The 13,004-nt window shown below is 43.0% G+C and overlaps 1 protein-coding gene across 4 annotated transcripts in view; it reads right to left on the reverse strand.

The window, feature by feature from the left end:
• LOC308285519 (nuclear receptor coactivator 2-like) overlaps nucleotides 1-13,004 on the reverse strand; it is a 64,736-nt gene that overhangs the window by 29,520 nt on the left and 22,212 nt on the right. For all 4 annotated transcript variants that reach the window (XM_080726297.1, XM_080726298.1, XM_080726296.1 and 1 more), the window contains exons 2-6: nucleotides 12,349-12,465; nucleotides 8,974-9,146; nucleotides 5,713-5,819; nucleotides 4,585-4,762; nucleotides 2,843-3,034 (exon numbers count right to left, since the gene is read on the reverse strand). In XM_080726297.1, coding sequence (XP_080582423.1) covers nucleotides 2,843-3,034; nucleotides 4,585-4,762; nucleotides 5,713-5,819; nucleotides 8,974-9,146; nucleotides 12,349-12,446 — 748 coding nt within the window. In that variant the 5' untranslated portion in view covers nucleotides 12,447-12,465. The remainder of the gene's footprint in view (nucleotides 1-2,842; nucleotides 3,035-4,584; nucleotides 4,763-5,712; nucleotides 5,820-8,973; nucleotides 9,147-12,348; nucleotides 12,466-13,004) is intronic.

A 13,004-nucleotide genomic window follows, 5' to 3' on the forward strand; every position in this document is an offset into this window, starting at 1 on the left:
GAGACATTGAAGAGAAAAAATCATTGCAACATAAGTGTTAAAAACGATTTAAACTAGTGAAAACAGCCGATCTACAAGCACACAGGGCTTTACTTTGTGAAAGAACGTACACATTTTGAGATAAATTTTGATGCGCTCTACCAAGGACTGATGTTTCATAAGTTTGGATATGAAGCAAGTTTCCATATACAGATCTAAAGAACAGCCTGTTTCAAAGATGACAACTGATTTACTTGTTTCGTGAATGAAAATAATACCTGGACCATTTGGAATATTACAATTTTGAGGTTTCCACCCAACAATGACGATATACTAGTGTTGTTGCTGCTCTTATACCACCATTATTACTGGGGTTGGTGGTGGCCTAGCCTTCCCTAACACAGTCTGATTTTGGTCTAGAGGGGGCAGATTCACCGGCTGAAAACAGCCGGTGGATCCTATTGGTTCAGGATCTGTGCCATGGCCCGCCTCCCACTTCCTATGCCAGAAAATTCAGCAGATTACCCCAGGCTTTTATTTTTCTTCCTATCGCCAAAATAAAAGCCTGGGTTTCCGAGGCTAGTGGGGGCCAGACAGTAGCCCCCCGCGGGCCGCAAATGGCCCGCAGGCCGCCTATTGGGGAACCCTGGTATAGACCTTATTCACACCGCGGCCATCTTGGATTACATGACAACATGGGGTGGCAGCCAGCATTACAAACCATTGTAAACAATGGAGCGATGGTCCCAAAATATGAATTCTGTTCAACCGATTTCTTTTGACCAAATCAACAAATGGGCAGATGACAACATCAACATCCCCAAAAGGTTTAAATAGAAGGGTACATCCACACTATTCATGGCAGTTAGGTTGCAATGTTACTCTGTACAAAGACCTGCTACAGTATCTGTGCAGACTTGCTCTGCCATCATATTAACTTACTGTATCGTGATTTTTGCATATTAATCAGGAACAATCTAACAACAAATAGTTAATATAATAGTGGAGCAAGCACTGCACAGATAGCAAGTCTTAGTACACATTAAAGGAGTAGTTCACCCCCAAAATGACTTTTTTTCTATTGATTACTCATGCCATGGAGAGTAGAGTTCAATAATAACTTTTGGTTTTTGTCACATTCCTAAGACAAAAATTTGATTCGAGTAAATTTACCCCCATTGATTTCGGATGGGGACCTGTTTCGAAACGGGTCCCCATCCGGAACGAATGGGGGTACATTTATTGTTATCACATTTTTGTCTTAGGAATGTGACAAAAAACTAGAAATATTATTGAACGCTACTCTCCATGGTGTGACTAATCAATAGAAAAAAAGTCATTTTGGGGGTGAACTACTCCTTTAAGGTTGCAACCTAACTTGAATATTGTTACAGTGGATGTAATCAATCCAGTTACTGTAGCCCTTCTATTTAATCCTTTTGGGGATGTTGAAGTTATCATCTGCCCATTTGTCAAAAGAAATTGGTTGAACAGAACTCGTATTTTGGGACCATCGCACGCTGTGAACAGCATGCACACACGTGGTGCATGATCTGTGCATGAGTGTGCATGATCCATGCACTATGGATTACATGGAAGTCTAAGGAGAATTTGGCAGTTCAGCCTGAAAGCAGCCATTTAACCCATTTAGAACGGGTAAACCTTATTGTGTATCATTATTTTATGCTTTAACTATTGAAAAATAGCAGATATACAGAGCTTGTAGATCTGCTATTTTTGAAAAATCGTGAAAATTAGAATTTTGACTCCTTTTAAGGTGTTTTGAAAAACCTATGTTTCTATGTCAGCAATCTGGCCAGCCATCGTCAAAGAAAAGGTCCTTTTCACTTAACTGGAGCTCAGTTAGTCTGTTCTTGAGAGACTACTGTGTAAAAGCTGTCAAATCGTTTTTGTGGAGTAAAAGTACAATGTTTGTCCCTGAGATGTAGCGGAGTAAAAGACACACTGTCTATTCTGTCAGGGGACACATTAAAGCAAACTAAAATTACACCAGACACGACGACTTCTGTACTCTGTTCCACAGAGAGACAGCCGGTGTGTGTGTGCGTGCGTGTGTGTGTGTGTGTGTGTGTGTGTGTGTGTGTGTGTGTGTGTGTGTGTGTGTGTGTGTGTGTGTGTGTGTGTGTGTGACAGACTAATTAATCCATCTCTGTGGATGTAAAAAAAAAGTAGGGGAGAAATAGAAGGGAAGCATGGAGACGAAAGGAGGACAGCACACGAGAGAGAGATGGGGAGAGAGAAAGAGAAAGAGAGAGAGAGAGAGAGAGAGAGAGGGATGGGAAGATGACAGGAGTGTAGGATGGAACGAGGGAGGCTCTTTTTGACAACTGCATTAACGTAACGGTGCTGTGTAAAGCATTTCACAGATTGTGGATTTGCTTCCATATACGGCAGAGGTTCCCAAACTTTTTTGTCTCAGGGCACCCCATGAATATTTTTTTTAATTCGAGGCACCCCTACATTATAATTTCCACTCCCAGCACCATATATTTATCGCATATCGTCGTTGTCGGGCTGAAACCTTGTATGTCCAAATATGTTAGTTTTGTATTTATCATCTATAAAATGTACTAAACTTTGTACTCCAAGTTTAAAATGATCCTAAATATTTTTTCAAGTGTCCAAATAAATTCCAAATATTATCAAATTATCTCGCAGCACCCCTGGGCCCCGTCACCCACTTTGAAAACCCCTGCTCTACTCTCTCAGAATGTTATCCATCTCCCCAGCCACCCCCACACACACACACACACACACACACACACACACACACACACACACACACACACACACACACACACACACACACACACACACACACACACACCAACGTGTGCTATACCTTCCCCATCCTCTCTGAAGGACCTGGGTTCCGACACGGCGAAACACTGCATGGTCTCGTAGGTGTGCTGCAGCGCTCCCTGCTGGTCGGAGGGCAGCGGCGCGCCGCCGCCGTCCGCCTGGGGGTTCACCAGCATGCGGCACGTGAAGGTGTGGCTGCTCCTATTGGCTGCCTCGTTGCTACGGTGACTCACTGCACGGAGAGGGGAGCGAGACAGAGAGAGGGAGAGATAGAGAGAGAAAATATATATTTGTGAACAGAAACGACAAACAGATCACAACTTCCGATCTCTGCTCTCAGGAGGTGTAGATCCAGAGTCTAAATAGCATTCGGAGATTGTGGTATAGTTGTCGATTAACACGTTGTTCACTGAAGCCTGAACCTAATCAGGCTTCAGTGTTCAGACTGAGACATATTTAACCACCGTAGTCTTACAGAACTGGACTTGAGTTACAGTACTTGGACCACTTTTTCCGTCTGCCAAAAATATCCGATCTACGGGCAAATGTTCCCCACAGAATATGGACGCTGGGGTTCAAATGGTCAAGCCTAATGCATTCTAGACCAGAAGAGACTAAAGGCCAATGTTTTGTAGCGGTCTGGGCACCTAGGCAGCTGACGCAACTTGACAGCGTGTCACCGCTTCGACGATCTTTTGCTTAAAGGACAACTTTGTTTTTTTTAAGGGTTCATATTTTAGACTGTAATTAGAGAAAAGAAAAAGTGAGTTTTACAATGTTTTCACTTGCTTCGTTCTTTTGTTTTATCGCGTTTATCGTGCTAAAATGTGGGGCATGCGTACGCATGGGGGCATGCGTACAAGTGGCTAAATATGTCTTTTTAGACACAATAAGCCAGCATTTTCTTTATTGCTATTTACAGTAACACTTCTAGCCCCCATAAGTCACATCCAACCATGAAAGGTTGCGTTGTATCTTGGGAATGGCCTTATTCTGTGTAAAATGACATATTTAGCCACTTGTACACATGCCCCCAACCACTGAAATAAGAATCTCTAAAACAATAGAAAGAAGTAAATGAAATCATTTTAACACTCACATTTGATATTCTTTAATTACAATCTAAAATATGAACCCTTGTTGTAAAAAACTAAAGTTGTCCTTTAAATTGTGTTCGGTTCGGCCGGCTAAAGACTACAATATGACGTCATACAGAGGTTCAACAGGGGGCGGGATCAGAACTGATTCTGGCACTCCGAGATGATGTGGTGATTGGTCAGACTTTGGTCAGCCCAGCTTGCAAGTTCATTCCGTGAATCGAGTGAAAAGCAGCGGGAATGTGGAAAGAGACACGAGCCAACGTACAGGGAGGTACACACTTCTGAAACCTGTCTGGTGACCATTCATACATACACTAGGGCATTCACCAGATATTCGAATATTCGAATATCAAAGTCACTATTCGCAAGGAGTTTGTGTGGAAATTTTGGCATGGATCGGGCCAACGGTGGCCGAGATATGAGCAGGGCAAAAGTGTGACGTGTGAGGTGTGACTGACTGACGGACGCACGGACACCTCGAGCAGCTTTCTGTAGTAAGTGCGACCTACGGTCGCAATAAGATCTGGTTGCACCAGAGGTGAACTGGCCCTTTAAAAAAAATGGGCCACCGTGCCCCCGACCATTCATAAACACAACCCAGAATGTTGCGTTGCCAATATCCAGATATTCATTTAAGTAAGTAAATCTACTTAGTTAGTAGTTACTTCCCAGCGCTGCTCACCGTGGTTCCTGGGCAGCAGGTTCTTGATGAAGTGGGCGTGGTCGCCGGCGTGCAGCACGTCGTACACGCTGCTGTCCATCAGTGCCTCCTGCTGGTAGCGCAGGTAGCGCGACACGTTCTCCGACACGAACACCATGCTGCCCTCCGCGTTCACCACGAAGAAGAAGCCGTCCAGCGCCTGTACGCAAAGAGACGGGAGGAAAAAAACGCTGCAGATATGCTTTCTTTCTTTCTTTTTCCTTTCTCAAGGTTAATTTTTCACCCGGTGCCAATTGCCTAAAATGTAATCCCGGGTGCTGCTCTCCCTCTGCCAACCTGGGGAGAGCCCTGAACTGAGCTCATGCTTCCTTCGGTGCATGAGGAGTGAGCAAGCCGCTTCTTATCACCTAACAGGGCGGAGCTTCCCCGGTTGGATGTACAGTACAGGGTTCCCACACATTTTTACCAATTCATTCCCAAAACTTTTCCAGAACATTTAACCCAATTTCCAGGACTATATAACAATAATTCAGCTCAATAACAAGTCGCTTACTCCTATATGCGCAATGCCCAAAGACAGGCAGTGTATGCCAGTGGTTCTCAACCTTTTCAGGCTGTGAGCCTTGAAATAATCGTATTTTAACTGGGGACCCGGACCCTGACGAGCACTAAGAATTGTGAAAATAGCAGATCTACATGCTCACAACGCCTCGCAACGCGAGGCGTTGTGAGCATGTAGATCGGCATGTAGATTGGCATGTAGAGCATGTAGATTTCTGCCTCTATATATTTGACAATTTGGCCAATGTTGAATTTTTCATTTCAGAGGTATTAACAAAATCAATAACCAAAGACAATGCATAATTATTCTTTCCAGGACCTTCCAGGACCCTGTACTGGAATTTATTTTTTCTAATTTCAAAATATTTCCAGGAATTTCATGACCGTGGAAACCCTGACAGTAGCACACGTAGGAACACGTTATTCCAACCAGTTCCTTTCCCCTCCGACAGGCGCCCCGGCTGGCCAGGGGGAGGCAGTATAGAGACCAGGATTACAGCATGTTTTTGTGAGGGTACCCACGCTAGGAGACACATGGAGAACATGCAAACTCCACACAGAAATGGAACGGAAGCGTTCTTGTGGTACCTCCAACATCATGGGACCCAGGGAGTCTTTATCGATGACACTCTGTCCTGTGGACGACACATCTGCCTTCTGGACGTCCTCCTCAGTGCTGGACACTGGGGTCTTCTCTGAGCACACACACACACACACACACACACACACACACACACACACACACACACACACACACACACACACACACAAAGTAACACACACAATCACGTTAGGCCATACATGGGCAACTGGCGGCCCGGGAGCCACATGCGGCCCCCACCTTCACTTAATGCGGCCCGCAGGTTAATACCAGAATACTGAATATATTACTGATTTCAGCTGTTACAATTCCAAACATGACCTGCTTTAATTCCGTCAGTCTATATTAGTAGCTTAATGACTATAGTAGTATTCATTATTATTATTATTATATATTTTTTTTATGTCCAATGTATTTGTATATAACTAAATGCGTTTGAAATTAGATCAAAATGTTACATTTCAGGATTCCAAGTAAGAAATAACAAAAAATGATTCAGGATTCCAATTATATAATATATATAATATGGCCCCGCGCCTTCGGGACTGTTTATCACAGTACATTTGCACATACGTGAAATTTGTTCTCTGCATTTTACCCATCCTATAACAACTAGGAGCAGTGAGCAGCCATATACGGCGCTCGGGGAGCAATTATGGGTTAAGGTCTTGCTCAGGGACGCATTGACACATTGCTGCCTGACCGGGAATCGAACCGGGGACAACCAGGGGAACTGGTTCCCCAGGCAGGCTCCCTAACCACTCAGCTATGGTCACCCAAATTCAAAAGAAGCAAAAATAGCCGAACTACAAGCTCAAAATTGAGCTTGTAGATCTGCTATTTTTGCTTCTTTTGTATGAGATACTAGAATGACAAAGAAGTAGAACGTAGCAATATGCAATGTGGCCCTCTGGAGTGAAGGTGGAAATATAGTGGCCCTCTCCATCATCAAAGTTGCCTACCCCTGCGTTAGGTGGAACAAAAAAAGTATCAATATTCTAGAAATACTCTTCAAAAGTGAAGTGCCACAGCCCCGTTATCACGCTCACAGATGTGTTAACTGGTTACCATTCGGAGGCCGGGAGTGAGCGAAAAAACCCAGTTCCCCACGATGCCTCGCGGAATGCTACATCGGACGACTTCCGGCGTCCATTGAATTGTATTCATGCTGGCTGTAGAAACATGGATACATCTCCAATTCTTTACCCATATTGTGCGTTTGGTCAAAACGGCCTGTTTCCTATGGACCATACACACGGATCATTGCGGTTGTATTTTTTGCTTCTCCGCGTGTGGGTGCCATGTGTGCTCTCTTGGTGTGTGTGTGTGTGTGTGTGTGTGTGTGTGTGTGTGTGTGTGTGTGTGTGTGTGTGTGTGTGTGTGTGTGTAGACCATGTGTGTACCATGTGTGTGTGTGCGTGCCATGTGTCAGTATTCTGTTATACTTTAACAATAAAATACTGTCCAGCCAAAAACTAAGGGAGAGAGAGAGAGAGAGAGAGAGAGAGAGAGAGAGAGAGAGAGAGAGAGAGAGAGAGAGAGCAGGTCAGTGAGACATAATATATCGTCACTGTCAGGCAGAAACCTTGTATCTCCAAGTTTCACATTTGTATGTTTTTTTAAAGCCCTACTTCATCATAAAAGACTGTCGCACAAAACTAGTGAAAACAGGCGATCTACAAGCACACAACGCCTCAAGGCGCGAGGCGTTGTGTGCTTGTAGATCGCATATTTTCACTAGTTTTAAACAAGTTTTTAAAGTGATGAATACAGTACAAAAAGAACGGTTTTGTACATACAAGGTTTCCACCCGACAAAAACGATAATGATAGTTCAATAAGTTCATATATCGTCACTGTCGGGCAGAAACCTCGATTCTCCAACTTTCACATTTGTATGTTTTTTCGCAAAGTAAAGCCCTGCTTCGTCATACAAGGCCTTCGCGCAAAGGTAGTGAAAACAGCCGATCTACAAGTACACAACGCCTCGCGGTGCGAGGCGTTGTGTGCTTGTAGATCGGCTGTTTAGATCGGCTGTTTTCACTAGTTTAAATCATTTTTAAAATGATAAATGCAAAACGAACGGTTTTAGACATACAAGGTTTCCACCCGACAACGACGATATAATAGATTTTGGTTGTGCAGATGGACCCAGTGAAAGGAGGAGGAGCTGAAGAGACAGACAGACAGACAGACAGACAGACAGACAGACAGACAGACAGACAGACAGACAGACAGACATCTGCCTACTCTGCTCTGCACACTCATCACATTGCTCAGTGTTACATAACTTTCAGCTTATATATTATAATCATCATCTTCATAATTTTCCTCCCATCATCATCATCATCATCCAGTATACTTCCCCCAGAGCGTTCAGATAACATTTACATCGGCACCAAATCACAACATAAACAACTATACAATGTGTGCCGTTAAGAGCGAAACACTAGGACAAACCCATTAACCAGCTGAACCCTCGTGTCCCTTATTCTGTGGTAAATATGTGGGCGAAAATACTGATGTACATCGCGACACGTTGTGACGCACAGTGAGCTTGTAGTTAGTTAGTTAATTGGTTAGATTAACTGTTGCATTTTATGGGCTCCCTCGGAAAGAACATTTTAAACCAGGCGTGGGCAACTTTGATGATGGCGAGGGCCACATTGCATATTGCTACGTCCTACTTTGTCATTCTAGTATCTCAGATCTACAAGCTCAAAACGCATCGCGCTTTTGAATTGGAATCCTGAATAATGTTTTGTTATTTTTTAATTGGAATCCTGAAATGTAACGTTTTGATTTAATTTCAAACGCATTTAGTTATACTGTATACTCATGTTAACTTTATGAACCTAAATACAAATACATTGGACATAAAAAAATACATTTTAATACTACTATACATATAGTCATTAAGCTACTAATATAGACTGACGGAATTAAAGCAGGTCATGTTTGGAATTGTAAGAGCTGAAATCAATAATACATCAGTATTCTGGTATTAACCTGTGGGCCGCATTAAGTGAAGGTGGGGGCCGCATGTGGCCCCCGGGCCGCCAGTTGCCCATGTATGTTTTAAACGTTTGTTTGTTTGTTTGTTTGTTTGTTTTTGGTTAAATAAAGGCAATCAATCAATCAATCAATCAATCAATCAATCAATCAATCAATCAATCAATCAATCAATCAATCAAACAATCAAACAATCAATCATATTTTGCATGGTAAGGTGACGCGGGGCAGACTCACCCTGCTCCTTGATCTGTCTGATCTGCTTGACGGTCTCCTTGAGGATGGCACACTTGTCGGGCTTGACGTTGAGGTTGTCGATGTCGTGGAGGTTGTTGGAGATCAGCTCGGCCAGCTCCTCGATGTAGCGGTTCTCCTGCTCCCTGTTCCTCCTCTCCAAGCTCCTCTTAGGGCTGGGAGTGGGGGCATTCACCAAATATTAGAATATTAGAATATTAGAATATCAAAGTCAATATTCGACATTGTTCACCGAAGTCGAATATTCGCTTTTTTTTTTTTTATTGTTTTCTCTTTGAAAAAGATATAGTTTTTAAAGCTTGGCTAGTATAGGAAGTCATAAGAATGCGTTGTCAATGCCCCTGGTGGATGAATTTGTTAATGCTCTATACCAGGGGTTCTCAAACCTTTTTAGGCCGTGACTCCCAAAATAAACATATTTGAACCCCCACCCTGACAAGCACTTGGAATTGTAGGTATTAATGTGACTCGGTTCCACAGATAAATATTGTGAAAATAGCAGATCTACATGCTCACAACGCTCACAACGCCTTGCGTTGCGAGCCGTTGCTATTTTCACAATGTTTGCCTCTTGCTTACTTAAAGTGATCCCTGTCTAATACGACAAATATGCCTTAATACATTATAATTGTCCTCTATAACTACAATGTAAAATTAAAAACACCTCAATTATTTTATTTCTTCTAGAAATAGCTAATATTTCACTCAATAGGGGAAATGCCCGTCGCAAGTTGATGATGTCATAAATGTCAAGTGTGATCTATCCCTATGGAATTAATGGCATGCATGTGAAGATAAAAACAAACTTAATACTTCCTATGGTTAATATGAGCATCAAATCAATATTTCAAATGTGTTTGTGTTTTGTTTTTTTGCACATGCATGCCATAAAAATGACACATGACATTTATGACATCATCAACTTGCGACAGGCATTTCCCCTACTGAGTGAAAGATTAGCTATTTCTAGAAGAAATAAAATATTTAAGGTGTTTTTAATTTTACATTGTGGTTATAGAGGACAATTATAATGTTTTAAGACATATTTGTCGTATTAGTCAGGGATCACTTTAAGATTTGACAGTTTGGCCAGTGTGGCCAGTCCTGTCGAATATTCGACTATTTGAATACTTTGAGGTCGAATAATTCGAATACTAAAAATCACTATTCGTGAATGCCCTACTGGGGAGGCGTAGAAACCAGATGTGGGAGAAGGTAGAGCAGGGCTAGGTAACCTTAGGCACGGGTGCCAACATTGGCACAGCGGAGGGTGATCACTGGCACACTGGCAGAAGTGTGAGAGAAGATTTATATTTTAAAATCAGATGTTGTTTAAAACGTGGTCAATTAAATTAAAGGGATATTTCACTTAAAAAAAAAAGAAAAACTAAAAATGTTGGTAATTTTATCGTCTAATCAGGCTTTTATGAGCACCCTGAACAGTTTTTGATTTGCTTGATTCAATAGATATTTGATGTAAATGTTATCAGGCCTCCTCCTAACCATGATAGATTCATTAAAAACACCATTATTTTTTCTGGTGACTCATACTACCCTCCTAATACGTGAGCAGGCGGTGTTTTTTTTTTCTTTTTTTTAATCATGGTTTTCATTTATTTTTAATATTTTTTAATTCAAATTAGATGGAAAAAAAAGTTATCTGCTCACGTATTAGGAGGGTGTTATGAGTCACCAGAAAAAAATAATGGGTGTTTTTAATGAATCTATCATGGTTAAGTTACAATGGGTGTGTATGGGGAGGGGCCATGGACAGGGAGGGCCTGATAACATTTACATCAAATATCTAAATATAGAATCAAGCAAATCAAAAACTGTTCAGGATGTTCATAAAAGCCTGATTAGACGATAAAATGTCCAAAAGTTTTTTTGAAAGTGATACATCCCTTTAAGTCACCTAATTTGCAGCAGATTACATCCTGCACATAATTCTACATTCATTAAAATGCTGAACTTTGACTGGGGAGGGAGTCAGGGAGATAGGTTGGTTATTGCTAATCTAATGATCTAATGATCGTTATAACGTCCTGACAATCAAAATATGTCAGAATTAGCCGATCCCGAGTATACTCGTGAAAAATACTCAAGTATTTAGAGTGCCTATCCCGATTATACTCGCGAAAAGTACTGTATATAGAGTAACGCTGGCGTTCTTACCCGAGGGTCCGTTGGAAACGATTGGCACGATTGGTCTCGCTGATTCATCATCATCACGGATGCACGTGCACAAACCGACGGGGAATCTCATCTTTAATGTCCATTATCTCGAAACAACACTTTTAAAGCCAAGGATGGCATTAGATTCTCGCTAATAAAACACATGTTGAAAGGCATCGATCGGCCATTACACAACCGCATGTTGATGACGATCGCTTCCGGTGAATGACGTCATGACGTCAAACCGGAAGTGTTTACGCTATGGACTTCTGGCCTTCAAAATAAGACAACAGTCGTGGATGCAGCCTGCGGGAGGCATGCTGGACGTTCATTTCTGGAGCACTAAATGGGTTAAAAAACGTATGTTGACATGGCACACTGACTATCTAGAAAATAGAATCATGGCACTTCATTTAAAAAAAGGTTCCTGACCCCTGAGGTAGGAGGATGGTGATTCTCAACCTTTTGCATTTTGAAAGGACCCCGAGTTTGACTTGCATTAAAACTGAGATTTGCACTTTTTTAGTTTTGTAGCATCATATAGTTCAAATATCATGGGTAATACAAGGAAAACAAATCTACAAAGACAAATAAACTAATTTCTAAACCACGCCTACCGTGTGTGTATGTGTGTGTGTGAGTGTGTGTGTGTGTGTGTGTGTGTGTGTGTGTGTGTGTGTGTGTGTGTGTGTGTGTCACGCATGTGCGCACATAGACATCAAAGTGGGCTTGAGCCCCTGCCCTTTTAGCCGTCTGTAAAAAAGTGCCCTCTCCAGACGATAATTCGTTTTTACTATGGTGAAATAAATGTGAATGTCCTCTTTCCATGCCATACCTGATGGCAGCATTCAAGAGAATTGTCTTGTCCAAACTCTCCTGAACTTGAATGCAGCATCTTATGTTGAAATCAAGAAATATGTAGAAATCAAGCATCAAAAATAGCCGACCTCCAAGCTCGCAACGCGTCGCAGTGCGACGCGTTGTTTGCACCAAAAGGCCCTTTAGAAATGTCAGCCCCTGCCTCTCTAACATTCTCTGCACATCCCTGGTGTTGTGTGTGTGTGTGTGTGTGTGTGTGTGTGTGTGTGTGTGTGTGTGTGTGTGTGTGTGTGTGTGTGTGTGTGTGTGTGTGTGCACGTACCCGCGTATGTGTGCATGTGTGTGTGTGTTGCGTGTCCTCACCTGGGCCCCAGGAGGTCTGACTGGCAGTCCTTCCTCTTCAGAGACTCCGCCCCCCTGGGGGCGGGGCTCTCTGGGGTGTTCTCACCTCCGCTACTCATCTTCTGCTGACATCAGCACCTGCACACACACACACACACACATACACGCACGCGCGCGCGCATAGACACACACACGCGCGCGCGCATACACACAGAAGACAGAGGGCGTTGGAGAGAGGTGGGAAAGGGAGAGAAAGAGAGACACAGAGAGAGAGAAAGAGAGCAGAACAAGTGATGCAGCAAAGATCAGGGGAGTGGAACATAGGGAGGGAGAGAGAGAGAGAGAGAGAGAGAGAGAGAGAGAGAGAGAGAGAGAGAGGGCAGAGAAAGAGCAAAAAGTAAGACAGACAGACAGACACAGACACACGCACGCGCACGCACACACGCACGCACGCACGCACGCACGCACGCACGCACGCACGCACGCACGCACGCACGCACGCACGCACACACACACACACACACACACACACACACACACACACACACACACACACACACACACACACACACAGACAGGATGTGTTATTAGCATGTATTGGTGTATTATTTGAACAATGCAAATGCATGGCTTGAGGAGGAACTGACAAGATGTCGACAGACAGACAGACAGACAGA

This window comes from Nannobrachium achirus (genome assembly GCF_963921795.1).
Source record: "Nannobrachium achirus genome assembly, chromosome: 5".
In the NCBI taxonomy this organism is placed as follows: Eukaryota; Metazoa; Chordata; class Actinopteri; order Myctophiformes; family Myctophidae; genus Nannobrachium; species Nannobrachium achirus.